Raw genomic sequence first — 18,368 nt, 5'->3', positions numbered from 1 at the left:
AGCTCATCAAAGATCAGAATTAAATAATTGGAACTTAGTATTCTATAACAAAGCAACTGCAGCATCACTTGACAGAGCATCTTGGCTCTGGTTGGCTTGCTCTTCACACCTTAGATAGAAAAATCAATATATTGGCCAATATTAACACAATATCAAAGATGTGCATGCAAATGTTATTGTTTCATCATCCACTTCAGATGATCTTTTTTTTGCACCCCCAAGGTGGTCGACTCCCAATTTGTTTTTCAGATGACTCGGCACAATGAACACACAGGTCAGTTTTCAGACTTTAAACAGACTTTAATTTTAACCCCTTTGTTAGAAATCAAGACAAGACTTTGTGAGACTCCGACATATGTCCAACATGTGAAGGTTCATGTTTGTTACAGCAATGAAAATCTATTTAATGCCTATTGACAAAAAAAAGAAAAGAAATCACAATTTCACTTGATAAAAAGTCCATAATTTCACAAAAGGTTTGAAGTAACTAAAATACTAAAGTGTCACAAGTTTTTCAACTGAAGGTCCATATTTGGGTACAGGTGTGACATTTAAGACCGCAGGTTAAACAATGTAGGTGATGAAGCATACAGTACTCAAACTAGTTTGACCATTGTTTCACGTATGCGGTAACAATGTTAACTTTCACAAACACAAACACACATAGTAAAACATTAGATGCTGCTGAAAAAAAAAAGTATTTGTTAAATCCAATTAATAGTGACTAACCTTTAAAACATGCACCATGCACTATTTTAATTTGTTTCTATTTAGACTAACTAGTGTATAAACATAGAGCTTCTTTCAGAGGGCCAAAGATCCATTCTCATGAATAGAGGTCAGCCAGGTTGTAGATGAACCCCTGTATCTGCATTGCAGCCGTCCCACGACACGTGAATAGGACAAGGAAAGGTGGTGAACTTAGCATCAGTTGTACTGCTATTTTGATGTACCTAGAATGAGATCATAGCATGTGAGGGCGTTCACGTTAAAATCTACTCCTTGGCTATTACGGTTGGTAAGCTTTATTGTAGCCTCATTTTTTATACCCACTCACGTACACATTTTTGCCTATGATATTACCAATTAGATGTTATGTTTTAACGTTTCATTTTCATTGATTCCAATAGCACTTTGGCTATCCTATCCACTAAATGACAGGCAGCTCTCACCTGGCTGCGTGGGACAAGGATTAGTATGTATAACGTGCCCGATCAGCGCTCGCATGGTCAAAGGTAGAGCTCCTTGGGAGGGCGGGCACCGGGGAAATGCGCGAACGCTCATATGTGTATCCATCTGCCTCGACGGGGACTCTCCGAATCGGACTCCGGTCACGTGCGTAGTATGAGGAGACCGGGGCTGGTGGAGGAGGGTGGGGGGGGCACTCATATGCGTCGACGCTAGAGGGGGGCAGACGATCCCTCATTAAAGCTGTGGAGGATGATGTTGATGGAGCAGGCAAGGGGACGGCGCGGTGTTCCTCGAAATAACTGCCTCCGTAAGCATTGGCCCTGTACTTCTCGTAGTAGTCCACGACCCCGTACGGATCCCGTTCCTCGTAAGGCGACCGTCGCATCGGGTAGGCTGGTACCGCGCCATAGAGCGAGCCGTTGCTCCTGAATGCCGCCTCGCTGCCGTACATCCGAGCCATGCTATGTTCAGCGACAGCGTTTAAGCCGTAACCGGGGTGCGGCCCGTATCTCATTGCACTCTCGTAGCCCGAACCCCTTCCGTACCCCGCCATGCTGCCACCGTGACCGGCACCCCGGGAAAAACCATGTGCAGGAGCATAGCCGCCACTGTAATCTGGGTCGCCACTGAAGTCCGGTTGATAACCCCTGTTGTGAGCACGCTCGCCAAATCTCGAGTCATCGAATCCATCAGACTTTGGCTCTGAGCCGTTTCTGTGGAAGCCATTTTGGTCTAGAGGGCATTCTTTGGACCAGTGGCCTTCCTGCCCGCAACGATAACAACCCGATCTGTCTCCCATTCCCGGCGCAGTACGCAGGCGGCTAGTCGAAAGCTTCACGCTCATCAGTTTGCCTTAAAAAGAAAAGACTCAATAAGGACTTAAGGCTGCATTAATTCTAAATAATATTTGACATTTCCTTTCTGGCATACAAAAGTATGTTAAAAAGCTGCATTTTCCTTAAAAAATAGCAAGAAGATATATCTTAAGATTAAAGCATTAAAAAAAAGGTATTAAAGCTGAAATCCGTAACTTTCCACACACTATTACCCACTGCAGTGGCAAAAGGGAATTCAGACAATGTTGATACCACAGAAAAGATCTGAGATGTAACAGAAGGCTGCACACAAGAGAGCTATTTAAATCAGCTAATGCTAAAACACGTCAGCAAAGTTTGACAACTCAAATTAATCAAGGGTCCACGTGACGAAGAATTTACAATATTTGCCCGTGTCACCGAGGGTTCGCATTTAGCGTGCAAAACTGACTGTACTTGCATTGACGACTAGAACAGGTGTGACCTGATCAGTCAGTAAATTGCAGTAGGTGTCCATTTTTATTTTACAAGATTCCAGCAAAATATAAAAAAATCGACATTACGGATACCAGCTTTAAAATAATATGGGCTGCCTCTTTCTTGAGCTTACCGTTATCCTTCAGCTTTCTATTTATACTTACCTGTGGTGTGTCTATTACTTACCCATCATACCACAAGAAGAGAATGACATTCTTGATGCTACAGCTTTCATATAAAGACTCAACTCCCCATTAGCCCCAGCCCAAGAGTTCACCTTTAAAAGCTGTGTTGTCCATCTGATTAATGGCCTCCACGGCATCCTCCATTCGATCCATGTGAACAAAAGCATAGTTTTTTACTATGTCACACTCCACCACAGAGCCAAACTCTTCAAACTTGGCCCTCAGCTCCTGGTTGGTGCAGCCAATGTTGCCAACATGTAGTTTGGTGGATCCTTTTGACTTGCTGCGGCTCATTTCTACATTCATCGGCATGCCATTGAGCTCATAGTGGTGGAGGTTGCTTATGGCTTCCTCTGCCTCCGCTTTGTCATCCATGTGCACAAAGCCAAAATTCTTGACAATAGTGCACTCTCCAATCTTGCCATATTGGGAGAAGAGGGAGCGAAGTTCATCTGATGTGGTGTCCGGCGACAAGTTCCCGATGAATATTTTCACCATTGTGGAGCTTCCACGTCACTGAGGAGAAACAAAATCAAGATAAGTATCACAATTCCATTTCAATACAATATCAAATGTACAATAGTCCCTGTTTTCACACATAAGTAGGGAAAGCACTTATGAATGTCATTCTTCAGATACATTGGCAATGTGGATATTAGCCTATGGTGATGCAGGGACTGATCCATAACTTAACACTGCAATTCAGAAAAGCTGAAGATATTTACTATTTGAGGTCATTTATAAACATTGACAAAGAGTTGTTGACACATTTATTTATTAACAGAAAAGTGTATCTTGATATCTATCATGGTTTATTAACCAAATAAAAAATATTTATCATGGCTTATCAGCGGCTGATATTTTCAGATGTTCTAACTCTCAAATGTCAATATTATCAGTCTCAAACATGAAAGTATTGGTTGGTCCCCAGTAAATATTGCAGGTTGAACATGTTGAGAGGTGAGAGCTGTTGGTTTAACCGTGTTTTGTAGTGAGTACATCATTTGCAGTGCCAAAATGAAAGGCGTTATGACTAAACACAGTATGTGTGTGTGTACGTGTATATATATACACACACATATATATATATATATATATATACACACATATATATATATACACACATATATATATACACACATATATATATACACACATACATACTGTGTTTGGTCATAACGCCTTTCATTTTGCCACTGCAAATGACTGGTACTCACTACAAAACACGCTAAACTAACAGCTCTCACCTCTCAACATGTTTAAACAAAAGCTGCAACAAGTCATAGTTGACTGCTGTACTTGCTGACAAGCCCTCACTTCTCTCTCTTCCATTTTTACAAAGAGCATCCAGTAATGCGCTTTTTTTGTACAGTGTTTATAATTTACCTATGTTGTTTTCAGCCATTTTCTCATGCGTTTGTCATACTGTATTTTATATGTGCCGTTTGTGTCACTTGTGTGGACTGTGGTACTGCCTCTTGGCCAGGTCATCATTGTAAATGAGAATTGGTTCTAAATTGATTTTACCTGGTTAAATACGGGTCATATATACACCCTTATCTGCACAGGACGTGAGGGTGTTATCGAAACATCAATACCTTTACAAGATGTCCTCTGTAGGTTTTAGAATAAACCAGTGGCTCTTTTAACCATCAAACTCTCCAAGAAAGAACCATGTTAAATTAACTAGATGGCACCCTGATGTTGATTATATACACACCACGGAAAAGTCCAAATCACATTCTTACATCAGAGAACGCATCAAGACAGTGCCACAATAACGATTTGCAAATGTGGAGCTCATAGCTTTTCCTCGTTGTTTAGCTGTAAATATAAGATCGGTTTGTGCAAATCCCAATCCTGAACAAGAATGTGTACGAGTACGTTAGCGAGTACGGTCTGCAGAACACGAAGGCCGGATTTGCAAGGCAACAGCGATATCTTTGGTTGGTGTCGATAGGTGGACGTTACCAACACGTATGAGATTACTACACAAAGAGACACAAGTGTCGGTTTCGATCGACAGCATAAACTGCGTATCGCGGCTCAATAGCGGCCTTTTGGTTAACGTTAGCTGCGAACTAAAGACACGGTTAGCAAATTTAGCGAACGTATTAGTAATTGTCTTTGACATTTACGGTTAGTCAGATCAGAATGTTGGATTTTAGTCGATAGCAAAGTTATTTCACGTCCACCTCCGCGCGTGTAGGCCTAGGCTGAACACGCGTATAGCTAGCCTGTATATTAGCTTAGCGTATCCATACAAAATCATACTAGTTACGGGCCTAGCTAGCGTTCAGAGCTCAAGAACATTGGCTTTTTTTTTTACAACAAAAACACTTTTAGGTTCAACGTGTTGCATTAATATATCTACTACCTTTTTAAAGATGCGATGTGTGTCTCGTCTCTCGGAAAATGAAATGACAACTGCTGCTTTACCGACTGACATTGACGTGGCTAGCTCGTGACCAGGAAACCGCCATGCTAAAGACATACAGCTAATTCGGTTAGCACCGCGAGGGAGGGACCGCCTGTGGGCGGGGCTAACATTCCAGCGCCACGTGCTGCAATAAGACCGGAAACGGTGAAACCACAGAGAACGTGAGCAAAATGCAATAAAGCACAGCTCACATAACTTCTATTGGGACAAACCTTGTGGCGGCTCTAATCTAACAGAGATGACGTTTAAAGAAAGAGACATGGGTGTGCTAACTAGTTACATTATGTACACTCTTCAGACTTTACAACGTTCTGCACCTTCACCTCCTACAACCAGACCCCTGTGGCTTTATTAAAAATAATATTCACTTTAGACTTTTTATATATTTATGCTGGTACTTGTACAGCTAGTATGAAAAATACAAACTTCATATCCACCTCTATGCAAAATCAACAAAGGGCACCTTAAACAAAACACAAGTGCCTCATGACTACACACCGAGTCCTGCCTCATATTTCTGCATCTGCATGAACTTCCATCACCATCTCAAGCTCACGAGATGAATGGTTATTTTCTGTTGCCAATACCGGTGGAACAAAAACATATTGAAAGTGTTACATAGCAGCACGGTGCATGTCACTCTTTATTATCAACACTTTTACTTCCAAGAATCTTGACTTTAGATCAGCTGACATTCAAATTGAAAGAAAATAAAAAATGATGCTGGAATGTTTGAGATTATTTGTCATAAAATAGGTACTGACTCAAAGTGTGATTCTGTGTCCTAACGGAACACTCAGCCACGTCAGTTTCATGGATGTGGATTCAATTCTTTATTGTCTTCCTCTGTGTCAATCACTAAATCGATTCATGCACTGCAGAGGCCAAAGAGTGCAGGTTTCCTTTCTCACCCACCACTAGACCGCTTAGAGTACTTCACCCTTTCAAGCATAACGGTTTATGCTGTGGCGAAACATACCGGAAGAGTCCTCACCTTCAAAGAACATTGATAAGATACCAATGATGATCATTACATGTATCCATATAGCTGATCTACATCATGTCCCATGTGAGTCTGGGAGCACGTTAAGATTATTCTGCACTACAAGCTACAAGGGTTAACCCTCATCCCATCCAAAAAAGGAAAGTACATTTTCAGGTTTTGAAACAAGAACACTTCTTCTATACGACAAACAGAAGCCATACAATTTATATTTGCTGAATTTAACGATTTTCTTCACGTGAGAAAGAAAAACACACAAAAAAGGAACATGGATAAAAACTGAGCTGGAAACCTGTAGAGCGAGTGAGCATATTATTGTTTTATACATCATAAATGTCAAACGGTGCCGTTCATTGTCGTTGAAAACAGGTTAGGTGAATGTGATTGAAAATAAACAATTCCTGCGCAGGCCACTGGCATCTCGGGTGTCCGGGAAGATGCCGACACAAATGTCCAATCCTAATTTCCGCACCTCGCGCAGACCGATGGAATCACAACGCTTGAAGAAATGACGGCAACACTTTCCCTGTGGTTCACAAACAGACCTAGAAAGAGAGCAAATTCCCTTTTCAGAGACAGGGATCAACCCCTCACTATCAACAGAACAGCTTCAAAAGGACTTAATACTGTAAAGAAATCCAATAATGGTTTACTGAGATCCCAGTGCCCACTGACCAGTAACGTTTTACAGTTAAATGTCCCACTGAGAACTAATAAACTGTCACACTGTGTTGCTCACCTTGGCACCAAGGCTTTAGTAAGGCGCATAGCGTGGCTCGTAATGATCCTTGGGCCGTGGAGCAGCAGCGTAGGAGCTCCGTGAGCCCGATGCTGGTGACAACTCTGTTCGCTCAAAGCCCGCCGGGGAGACCGGCACCCGTCTGATCGGGCTGCAGCCCCGTGCGTAGAATGCGGCAGCTGCAGCGGCCGATGAGGATGGAGGCATTGACCGACGGTCGTATGGATCTATACTGGAGGACAGCTTTGAGAGGGAGGAGGGGAGAGGTGGGGGAGATGGGAGGAAGGACATGCGACGTTCCTCGAAATAGCTCGAGCCGTAAGGGCGAGCTTTGTACTTCTCATAATAGTCAACACTGCAGAAGAGACGGTCACGGTCGTAAGCGGGTGACCTCTCCGCGAAGGTGCCTGCTCCCCTGCCGGAGTACCGATCCCCCAGCTCAGCACCGTAGCCGCTGAGCCTGTGAGGGGAAGGCGGCAACCCACCTACGTAACCAGCCCGACTATACGCAGAGCCGCCCATGTAATCAGCCTCTGAAGATTCCATCTCGAAGCTGCCCCTGCCATAACCATGGCCGCCCCGGCCTCTTGCGCCGTCGCTGTGGCTACCATTCCCAGCGACTGGACAATCTTTCGACCAGTGGCCATGTTTCCCGCAGACAAAGCAGCCCGTGTGCTCTCCCATTCCTGGGGCGGTGCGAAGCCGACTGGTGGACAGCTGTACGCTCATCAGCTTGCCTTATAGGGAGAGAGAAGACACGCATGAGACTGCGGAGTTCTGACACGAAAAGGCTCCTATCGACTATAAAAACACCGTAAATGCATTTTTCCGCCAATCAGTCGTGAGTAGCGCCAGGTGCCCTGTTCACCACTGCCACTGGTTTAACAAGAGGCATTGGCAAAGTTTTAGGTGATGACTTTTAGTCCACCTCGTCAATTAATGTTGGAAAGAGCCGGTGGATTTTACTCATCATGAGAGCGCTACAGCGACCGAACCGAATCCAAAATTCTTATTTATAGACAGCAAAGACAACTAGCTCTCCCTCGCCAAAGAGTTCACCTTTATAGGCGGTGTTGTCCAGCTTACTGATGGCGTCCATGGCGTCCTCCATTCGATCCATGTGAATGAAGGCGTAGTCCTTCACTATGTCACACTCCACCACCGTGCCAAACTCGGCAAACTTGGCCCGCAGGACGTCAGTAGTGACCCCTTCACCGAGGTTGCTGACGTGCAGCTTGGTGGTGGACTTGGGCCTCCCTTTGCTCATCTCCACGTTCATGCGCCAGCCGTTCAGCTCGTGCTGGTGGAGGTTTCGGATGGCCTCCTCGGCCTCCGACACGTTGCTCATGTGGACGAAACCATAGTTTTTGACAATGTCAGATTCCGAGACCTTTCCATACTTCTCGAAGAGATTGCGCAGCTCCTCAGGGGCGGTGTTGCAGGCAAGGTTGCCAATAAATATTTTCACCATGATGAAGTTCTGTGTATCCTAGAAGATTTAATAATTAAAAAAACACAACCAATATTTTGAGAGATGAGATTAATAATAATTAATTATTAAATTATATTAAATATCTAGCTAAAACTATAGCAGTCAAGGGCTGTTACTATATCAACACAATTATCATGGTCAAAAGAAATGCAGGGTAACGAGATTATTATGTAAAGAAAATCTTTGTTATATTGTGCATCTTTTTTTGCCAAATTAGTTATACCCAAAATAGTGAAGGGAGGTGAAGAGAGTCCGTAACCATAACTGACATAACATAGCTATTGTGATTTACACAATATAAATGTAGCATTTCTTTTAAAACACCAAAGTTATCATCAGTACTTGTATTTCACTATGTTCAGTTTGTATTAAAACTGTTTGAGAATTATTGATTCAACTTTATGATTATGCTTTTGAACTGTACTGCATTATACCAAGTGTTTGTTACTCAGCCTATCCTTATTGACATCAAATAGGGTGGACAATATATATATATATATATATATGTAGGACAATACATTTATACCGTCAGCATTTAATACATTTTATTAAACACAAGGACCAGGGGACATCACCAAATTTAGGTGTGGTGTTGCTCCTTAATCATTAGAAACCATCACTTGATACATTCATTGAATCTTAATGTCAAAGTTTTAATGATGTTTATTATACAAACGAATTGTGCTTTAGTTTAGTATTAACCGATGTCCCATCTGATTCTTAAAAAGAGGCACGTTAAAAAACAATAAAAGCAATACCCGATACTGCGTGTTACTATTTTTGTTTTGAACATGTATGATTTGCTTACTGAGGGACAGGGATGTCCCGGGCCGGTCCTAACTGCATATTTCATGTCAGCATCTGATCAAATTAATCTGATCAAAATGAATGTATTCGGTTGGCAATTGACTGTTCTGACACCTGGGTTCAGATCGTATCTCGGAAATGTGAGCATTGTGCAATGTGTCGCATTTTAGCATCCATATCCTAGCAGTAATGTTAACTGCTCAATTTAATTTAAAAATGTTTTTGAAACAGGACCTTTAGTGACTCTTTGGATAGAGTTCAAGATAATATGGGAAGAATTTAGATGGGGACATCAGTTATTTCAGTGTGTCAGATACATATTTAAATCAACATTTAAAGTAAATGTAGATTGAGGATCGGCAGATATCCAATATTTAAAGACCAGGTCTGGGACCTGGTCCTTGATTGTGACGCTGTCATCCCTATAAAGAGTTAAGTCTATGTACATCTAATTACAGTAAGAGGGGAGGCAAAATTGTCAGTAAAAAGGTTCCATAGAAACTAAACGATAATTTTCAGGAAGTAAAAAGTGTGACGGGATTTTAAAGAGTTTCATTTTCAAAAGAAAACTATTGCTGTCTAGCTTGTCAGATATATGACTTAGCGTTAGTTGGACTGGTTTTGCGGTGTTATGTTACGTTGCACATATCCAAATTTAGGTTAATATGACAGATAATGCAACATTAAAAGGTTCGCCAAAAAATGCGACGAGGACGGCGTCAGTGTATGAAAGGATCAAACGCGGGTTCAAAGTCCGTGTCCGCCCGACGGGACGCGAAGCGAGGCACCTCTGGCCTTACTGTTCACGAGCTCTGGCGTCTCCTAAACATGTCGCACTAGCGCGGCTCATTAGCTAGCTAACGTTACTCACAGGACTAGCGTGAACGGCCTAAACGTCTCCCTCGCTTTTTGGTGCAATGTGTTCTGTGCGCACCGCTTCCTTGTTCGTCCTCATGCCAGTGTCATGGCGGTCTAACGTTTGGGGGAATGAAGGCGCATGAATTCAGTGAGTTAACACATCAACTAGCTAACAACTTACGAGCTAGCGTGCGGCCTCTAATTCAGCCGACGTCCACTCGGAGAAAGCCCGCAACAGCGCTGCGATGACGGGAGTGCGTCAACAAGTTCCTAACAAGTATTTCAGCTCATGCTCCGACCTCACAGTCTCTAACTCACCGATTAAACGGCGTAGGCCTCGAAACCATTCAACGAAAAGTGAAATGGCGGCCGCACAGCACCCGTGACGCTGCTGCGGGTTCTTCTAGTTCCGCGACCACATCCTGCTTCTTTACCGCCACCAGTCGAGTGGAAGTCCGCACTGTAACAATAACGAAATGTCGACGATAACAAAGTGAAATAACATCAGCCTTATCCTTGAAGTAGCAATGACATCTGGAATAACCTCATCGGCTCACTTGGTTTCAATGAATTATATATTCATTACTTATTTTTTTCAGTTTATTTAACACATATCCATATATTCAATGAAAAAAAAAGTGAATTTCATCTTTTTACTAACAGCTCTGGGCCCACAACTTCACAGTTCCTTGCAGACATGTAAGAATCCAAGTTTTTAAGTAGAATAGATTTTTTACTTGTGGCTTCACATATACTTGAGTTATATTTTTTGTTAAATATTACTTTTACAAAGGCTGTAATAAAGATATTCTTACGTGTAATTAAACAGTTGTCAAGCACACAGATAAAATAAAATATCCTAGGTTTTTTTCCTGTTAGGAAATGGAAAATACATTTTTGGGCATGACAGCTGAGTAAACCTCTGTTAAGGCTACAAGTACATCGTTGTAACAACAATGAAACATCTGCTTCAGCTTGAAAGGATATTAAAATCTTTATTGAGCATATTACAACCCTTCCATAGTGTGAAGGCATACTGTATTGCTATACATATATATATATATATATATATATATATATATATATATATATATATATATATATATATATATATATATATATATGTATGTTATATACTTAAAATGTATACACAATGACAATAAAAACAACCTAAAAACCAAACAGTCATATGTATATTATGTCTTTCAAGTATCTCTCAGGGAAAGGTGAGTTTTACTTGTACAGTTTCCTTTCCATAAATAACATATAATTACATACAAAACTCTAATGTAGTGGAATTTACATTTTAGTCTAGTAGAAGTACACTTTAATTGCATTCAGTTTCTATGGAACCTCATGGAATCAAACGTGCATTCAGCCTATGTTGAGGTTGAATTAATAATAAAGCAGATGGAGGAGGGACACAGTTGGCCAAAAATATGTTTTGAGAAGTCAGTGAGTTTGACCTCAAATTATAATCAGTTCATCCTGGAGTCCAGGTGGATGTTTGTGCCAGGCGCTCCAGAGACATCACAAGAATGGGACGGATGAGAGTTACCTTGACCTTTGACCTCCATTCCTGAGATGATGGTACTTGGGTCATTTTCTCTGCACTGTTAGTTATGTCACTGCTGTCGCACAATTGAACTGCTGGTGGACCATCCATATCCAATACAGACCTTGAACTTTTGTGAGAAAAAAAACAATCTAACCGTTTTTTGTTGAGTTGCCTCTTGGTAGGCAGTGATGCAGTGTGTTTGTCTCAGGCTTTTATTGTGAAAGGTAAGAACGGAAAAAGCTAAGTGTGTGCCCTCCAGATGTCAATCAAAACTGGAGAAATAAGCATATTTAATAAATACAAAATGCTTTGTGGATGTTTGTGTTCTGATGTGTCACTACTCGTGGATTTGTCTCAGTCGTGCCGCTTTCTTTCATCTCGACATTCTTCCTTCATCAAAGACCATGCATAATGGTATATATAGTGTCTGTGCCCACTACTGTTCATGATGCATTGTGGGATACATTTAGTCCACTGTATAATAGTTCCCACTATACACTGAGGACGGCAGTACCAAATGGCAAACTCACTAGATAGAAGGGTAACCCATTTTAAAGTCAGATTAACTTTTCACATGTGGCCCTAATCACCAATAGTAGCTCAATTACATATACTGTATGCTGCGTTCAGGTAACATGGGATGGATGGTGTGAAAGATTTACGTGTTTACAACTTTGGAGCATTCATGTTATTAGACAACTTTTCAACGAGCCCCAAACTTTGTCTTCTGTATCATTTAGCGCCAACTTAGATACATTCAGAGCTTTCTGAAAAATCTGACTTTCACTGTTAGTTGAGTTGAAGTGAAAGTGTTAATTGCGGTAACTACACAGCATTATTGTGTGGAGACCAGTGTGCATATAGGGCGACCCCCCTATGGAGTGGTGAAGCTGCAGTTCAACCAATGGAAAACAGTTTTCTTTCACTTCCTTTACCGAGCATCTTTGTGGCTTTTATGAGAAATATCATCACTTTGAGGGCATTCATGTGATTGATGGACAGACAGTCTTAGCCTATCACACCCATTTGACTAAATGTCCTGGTTCCAGTGACTGACAAAGACAGCAGCAAGCGGTAAACAAAAGCTTCAAAACAACAGTTCAGAAAGGGTGTTGTGCTGTCACAGATATTATGTGCACATTTGTCTACCATCGGAGTGCAGTAGACCAGGAGTGGAACTGGGCTCCCTGCAGCAGTCTCACTGGGATTTAAGCTGGGAAGACATTTGTTTTGACATGAAAATCTTATTCTTTTGCAGCTTTAATCAGCAGACGTAAGAGTTAGAAACAAGTCTCTCTTGTACATGTGTCGCCAAACAGCTGGCAGTTTGAGTCTGGACGGGCAACGGACCTCCAGACTGACATTTGTCACTCAGCGAGTCGGTGCTGGGGTCGGCTGCAGCTTGGGTTTTTTTCCACCACTGGGTTATGGAAGAGATCTGCATTTCTCTCCAGAGTGCCTTTTGAAGAAGTGGTGCCGTTTCTCTCTCTCAGTAGCTGCTCTCATGTCCGGTCAGGATGTACAGGTTGCTGAGGGCGGAGGGCTCGTCTGTTGGTGTGCTCTGAAGGATGATGTCCCTGTGCAAAGTCACGGTGCGACACTCAAACACAAGAGCAGAAACGCAGAGCTGGCCCAATACGTTAGCCTATGCTGGCACACAGTATCTGAATCTGGGACTTAAGGGCACTATAAATAAATACATCTTACAATGATATTTTTAAAAGAGAAAATAACGTGACATTTCTCAATGAGATAGAATTACCACCAAGCAGTCGTATAGCCAGTCAAGTTACATCCATGTCTGTTGAAAATGTCATAACTTTATCCTTTTAGACACTTGTTTTTGGAGGCATTCCTGAGACATTGCGTTCACAAGAACCACCTCTACTACTAGCAATAATATTCATTCTGCAAACACTGCCATTATTTTTAATACGACTACCGCCAGTACTACTATTATCAAGACTACTAACGTTGCAACTACTATTATCATTAATACTACTACTTATAACCTTCTACTGCTATTCATTCCGCTACCATCACAGGGATGCTACTCTTTTAGATTGTTTTAATTTGAGCTTATCTCCTATTAGTATTGTTTCATCAGTGAAGAAGTAAAGTGTAGTGTCAGAAAATGTACCTGTTTGTTCCCAAGACTCGGAATGCTCGACTCTGATCTGTAATTTCTTGCGTCACCTGCAAATAAAAATTAAATGTGTCGAGAAACATTGCACGTATGCCAAACACACAACATCAGCTCCTAACCCGGCACGACGCTAATCACCTCATTGGAATGGAAACTCCTCCCCTTGAGGCCGTGCTTCCAGAAAGCCAGCACGCTGTCCTGTAAGCAGACTGATAGAACACGTCGTGTCACTCAACTGTCAGCGGGAAACATCCCTCACTGTTTATCACACCATTGTTTTCTACCTAGAGCTTCGATGGGGAAGTCGAAGACCATCTCGGCGGCCAGCTCTTTGGATGGAAGTCCTCGCAGGTTCACTATCTTCACAGTTTCTGTCCGTCAAGATGCGGCATGTTAGGAGTCGGCATGAAAGACGGCTGGAGGATTTGGAACATGTGTTGAGATTACTTACGTTCTAATGCGATGAGAACAGTGTCTCTGTCCATTTGGGTCACCTGCACCGCCCCGAGTGCTCCGCTATCTGCAGACCAACAAGAGAGTTGAGTCGAAGCTTAAAGACGGGCTCTAGAAGCGGCCAGAGGAAGAAACAGGCCGTCCTACCTGGTGCTGAGATAGGCGTGCTGTTCAGCTCTATAATATCAAACTTGAGCTGTTGGCTGATTGGCTGCTTCCCATTGCTAAAGTCCCTCACCCCGACGCACAGCTGAGGGAACTCGTCCGACACCAATACCAGCAGCTCAAATATGGGCAGAGAGTCCGGCAGCCTCATGGCGATGTGCTGCAGGGCAAACACATGGCAACACAAAAGAGGAGGAGTCAGTTTACGTGGTACTGAGAATGGGATCCATTTAGGGTTTGGATGAAGCCAGGTATGTGTTACACGACGGGACACGTAGTCAATGTTTTACCAGGAATCAATTCACACCAGCCGTGCATGAAAATTCATTGGACCAGGAAGGAGAAAGGAGTTTCCATGTTAACATGGTCAGGCCACATACTGTGTATAATAAGTGGATGTGAAAGTAGAGATTGAGACCATAAACTCATGTTTACAATGTTTAATGAGGGAATAAATCAAGAGAAGTAGAGTCATTTTATATAGACTTCTATACAACCAGAGGAGTCGCCCCCTGGTGGTCAGGAGAGAGAATGCAGCTTTAACACATGAAGCATAGACTTCTATACAACCAGAGGAGTCGCCCCCTGGTGGTCAGGAAAGAGAATGCAGCTTTAACACATGAAGCATATACTTCTATACAACCAGAGGAGTCGCCCCCTGGTGGTCAGGAGAGAGAATGAAAGTGTTAAGACACTTCCGCATCGGCTTCACTCTGCAGGACCGGAGGTTGCTGCCTGTACAGGACGGGCTGAGGCAAGCTGCTTAGCGTGCTCATTTCAGTAGATACTTCTGCAACACACTACATAGACGTCTTTGACATGTCAACACTCTAACCTCTTCATATCCTGTTGATTATGTTCATTTCCTGAATGTTTTAAACATTGCAGTGCAGGTTGATAGATAGATAGATAGATAGATAGATAGATAGATAGATAGATAGATAGATAGATAGATAAGTACTTTATTGATCCCCAAAGGGAAATTCAGGATCCAAGTAGCTCCAAACATCACACAAACATAATATACACATACACACTATTAAAAAGATAGTTTAATAGTGTGTATGTGTATATTATGTTTGTGTGATTTTGTGATTGTGTGGTTGAAGCCCCGTCAGAGAAATAGATAAAGCACTATTTCACTTAAGGTGCATGTACAAACCTTTAGGTGCATGAACTTCTGCAGAGGCTCATACCACAGAAGAAGAACCAGGCCAGACGGAACCGCGCCACATAGAAATGTGCTGTCTGTGTACGGGTTTCGTGCTGAGAGAGCGAGAGAGAGAGAGGAAAGGTGGTGAGTCTGTTGTTGTCATCGCTGGACAAACACACAGAGCATGCAGAGTGAAGGCGGCTTCACCTACCTAAACTACATCTCCTGCAGCCTTTAGTGTCGGGGATCTTCACAGACGTGGCAAACTTTCTGTGGCTTGAGAGAGAACATGCAGTTCAGTGAAAACTTCGTACTTTGATGCCACCGAGTGGAAGTGTCAAGAAGGACACTGTTCCAACAACAGCTGTACCACTCATGCCCTGTCCCACCTGGAGCTGATCCGCTCGGTGAAGCGGCTGGTGCTGAGCGACAGACTGCCGTGTTTCTTCTGCAGGTGTCCTCTCTGTTCAAACAGAGCAGCCAGACTGTGGGAGTAAAGCTGGGAGGACTTCCCTGTGGGGCGGATACTTTGTGAGCAGCAGATAACGTGCAGCAACACCACGTCCCATGTGAAGAGATCTGTTACCTGATACGGACATCAGCACGTTGTTCATAACATACAGCCATGTGCATCGCTGAGGCAGCAGCTGTGGGAGGAAAGACAACACAGAGCAATCTCTTTCAATTCCTTCAATCATAATATAGGTCATTTCATATCTCTATAACTATAGACTATATAACTAGAATTACCAGAAACAACACTATCTTCTTATATATATATATATATATATATATATATATATATATATATATATATATATATATATATATATATATAAGAAGATAATTTCTGGTAATTCAGTCAGTCTGTATGAAACAAACTTAATTTTGTATCACGATACCTGGATTACGGATTTCATCACAATATGATTTATCCAACAATATATTATGGGCCGGCCCTACTTGAGGCATCAGCTCACTCCCAAACCACCATGTTCTGACAGTACTATGGCCTCAGACTTGGAAGTGTTGGCATTCTCACCTCATACTCGGCTGCAAACCAACCCAGTCTGCACTGGAAGCCAACAGAACCACATCAACAAAAATGTAAACAACAAACCCAAGTAGCCCAACACACTATATTTTCACTAAAAAGAAAGCGAAGCACTGTGTCAGGTTGGCCGAACCTAAACCTGAACATCATTTGTCAATATTTGTGTGAACCCTGGTCACGACAGGTACCGTCCGGTTTGGGACTGGCCTCTACACTCTGATGGCTTATAGAAATGACCCAATATGTCCACAGTACCCCAATAGGACTCCCTGATAACTCGACCCAGCAGAAAGGATGGTAAAACAATGGTAAATACACGTCCCGCCCCTTTCCTACCTTCTCTAGCGTGTCCTCATGAAGTTCATTCAGGTTCAGTGTGTAGATGCCCTCCTCTGCCCCAAGAATAAGGTACTGATCTGAGATGGGAAAGTGTTTGTTAAAAGGGAAAATATTGTTTCCTGCATCACAACACAAAGAGACCAGAATGTAAATGTGGAGCATTGATATTGTTCCAGCTGATGACATATCAAGCAAAGCCGACTTTACTGTTACTGGAGACTCGGGTCATTAAGAGACATTATTGTCCTACCTCTCGTCTTGGGTAGAACCCATGTGACGGCACAGTGGATTTGAAGAGGACAACCATTGAAGACCTTGGAGAAACAGGCTCCCATCTACAGAATCAGCACAGCAATTGAATCACCATTGGCCTGACATGGTTAAAGTGACCCTTCAATTTTGAAAGGACCTCCATTCTAACAAAAGTGGCATGTATGATTATTACAATAACAATATTATGTAATGTGTTTAAGGTTGCACTAGGCTACTTAACACATTGGCGCCTCCAAACAACAGCAAGCATCAACTGAGCGCAGAGGTTTCCAAAGATACCAAATGCATGTGGGCATGCGTATAGACTGAAGCAAGAGACACCCACAAATATGTGATGGAATGGTGCAGCGGAAAAAAAAAACATCAGCTGGATTCAGTTCCTAGTGCAGCTTGAACCATGCCATGGGAGGAAGCTTAACGTGTTAGTTGTCAGGGCGTTGCCATTGGTCAGCTTTTATCGTAGGTCACATGCTGTTAGATTTCACACTTACATGGACTTGAGGGGTAGGAGGAAGTCCATGACAATCAGCCCTCTAGAAATGTCAAAGGTTACACATAACAAAACAAAAGGGATGATAACAACTGTACATCAGATGCATTACAAGTCAACATCTTGTGTGGTTGCATGATTTGTCACCATTAGACAGACATTAGGAAGTTATTATGTTAGCAAATCACACAAGCTCATTTATGTTTCCCACTGATATGAGAGACAGATGTTCGGCTTCAACTCACAGCGTCCTCGCTCTTTTTCCTCAGCGTGCTCCATTCGGGTGAAAGTGGCGTCTCTCTTTTCGGAGAGCAAACGGTGGCCACTTTCTTCTTCTCTGCCGCTGCAGTGTCCGCCCCCTGCAGGCATGGGCCGCTGCAGCGCTGTCTGATGTCCTGTGTGGCCGAGCACCTGGCCAACACTTGTCAAACAGGAGAAGTCTAAGTTTCACAGCTGGGTATCTGGAAGCAATACTTTTAGAAGTAATTTATATTTGTCTGCTTTTGCTAATAGCCAATCACAAGCGTTCTTTCATGTAATGCAACGTGCGATTGGCCCACTCCCGGAACAAGCTACAACCCATGCAGCCGGGATTGACTACCCACACACGGCTCTCAATATGGAGATCGCTAAACTTCTGCAACACCGTCCCGACACCACACCGCGGGCTGTCCCGACTCCACACCGCGCCATTATTAGCATTAACTCTTGTATGAGCGCAGTGCAAAGT

At 42.7% G+C, this 18,368-nt stretch overlaps 3 protein-coding genes across 8 annotated transcripts in view; all 3 read right to left on the bottom strand.

The window, feature by feature from the left end:
- Positions 1–279: 279 nt before the first annotated feature.
- LOC117747446 (RNA-binding protein 4.1-like) lies at positions 280–5,211 on the bottom strand. 2 transcript variants are annotated; one of them, XM_034556663.1, is made up of 3 exons: positions 5,046–5,211; positions 2,761–3,184; positions 280–2,043 (listed from the first exon to the last, which is right to left on the bottom strand). In XM_034556663.1, the coding sequence occupies exons 2-3, from the start codon at positions 3,164–3,166 to the stop codon at positions 1,193–1,195; spliced, it is 1,257 nt and encodes a 418-aa protein (XP_034412554.1). In that variant the 5' UTR covers positions 3,167–3,184; positions 5,046–5,211; the 3' UTR covers positions 280–1,192. The 2 variants fall into 2 exon arrangements, with proteins under 2 accessions (XP_034412554.1, XP_034412555.1); XM_034556664.1 differs by having other exon boundaries at positions 1,925–3,184; positions 5,046–5,200.
- Positions 5,212–5,722: 511 nt separating this feature from the next.
- Positions 5,723–10,458, bottom strand: LOC117747447 (RNA-binding protein 4.1-like). 4 transcript variants are annotated; one of them, XM_034556666.1, is made up of 4 exons: positions 10,326–10,458; positions 7,910–8,339; positions 6,851–7,587; positions 5,723–6,656 (listed from the first exon to the last, which is right to left on the bottom strand). In XM_034556666.1, exons 2-3 carry the CDS (start codon positions 8,319–8,321, stop codon positions 6,866–6,868), a joined length of 1,134 nt encoding a protein of 377 aa, XP_034412557.1. In that variant the 5' UTR covers positions 8,322–8,339; positions 10,326–10,458; the 3' UTR covers positions 5,723–6,656; positions 6,851–6,865. The 4 variants fall into 4 exon arrangements, with proteins under 4 accessions (XP_034412557.1, XP_034412558.1, XP_034412560.1 ...); XM_034556667.1 differs by having other exon boundaries at positions 10,189–10,456; XM_034556669.1 differs by having other exon boundaries at positions 7,910–8,193; positions 10,326–10,455.
- A 687-nt stretch (positions 10,459–11,145) lies between these two features.
- Positions 11,146–18,368, bottom strand: part of map4k2 (mitogen-activated protein kinase kinase kinase kinase 2) — a 33,459-nt gene continuing 26,236 nt past the window's right edge. The window contains exons 19-32 of one of the 2 annotated variants that reach the window (XM_034557380.1): positions 17,884–18,059; positions 17,640–17,681; positions 17,126–17,210; positions 16,873–16,952; positions 16,069–16,129; positions 15,872–15,995; positions 15,694–15,758; positions 15,492–15,595; positions 14,312–14,489; positions 14,163–14,231; positions 13,996–14,082; positions 13,850–13,920; positions 13,706–13,761; positions 11,146–13,142 (exon numbers count right to left, since the gene is read on the bottom strand). In XM_034557380.1, the coding sequence (XP_034413271.1) occupies positions 13,055–13,142; positions 13,706–13,761; positions 13,850–13,920; positions 13,996–14,082; positions 14,163–14,231; positions 14,312–14,489; positions 15,492–15,595; positions 15,694–15,758; positions 15,872–15,995; positions 16,069–16,129; positions 16,873–16,952; positions 17,126–17,210; positions 17,640–17,681; positions 17,884–18,059 (1,286 nt within the window). In that variant the 3' untranslated portion in view covers positions 11,146–13,054. The remainder of the gene's footprint in view (positions 13,143–13,705; positions 13,762–13,849; positions 13,921–13,995; positions 14,083–14,162; positions 14,232–14,311; positions 14,490–15,491; positions 15,596–15,693; positions 15,759–15,871; positions 15,996–16,068; positions 16,130–16,872; positions 16,953–17,125; positions 17,211–17,639; positions 17,682–17,883; positions 18,060–18,368) is intronic. The other variant, XM_034557381.1, reaches the window with a different exon arrangement.

The sequence above is a fragment of the Cyclopterus lumpus genome, chromosome 18 (genome assembly GCF_009769545.1).
Source record: "Cyclopterus lumpus isolate fCycLum1 chromosome 18, fCycLum1.pri, whole genome shotgun sequence".
NCBI lineage: Eukaryota > Metazoa > Chordata > Actinopteri > Perciformes > Cyclopteridae > Cyclopterus > Cyclopterus lumpus.
Note: the sequence above shows the minus strand (reverse complement) of the source record. Positions and strands in the feature narration are given on the sequence as shown.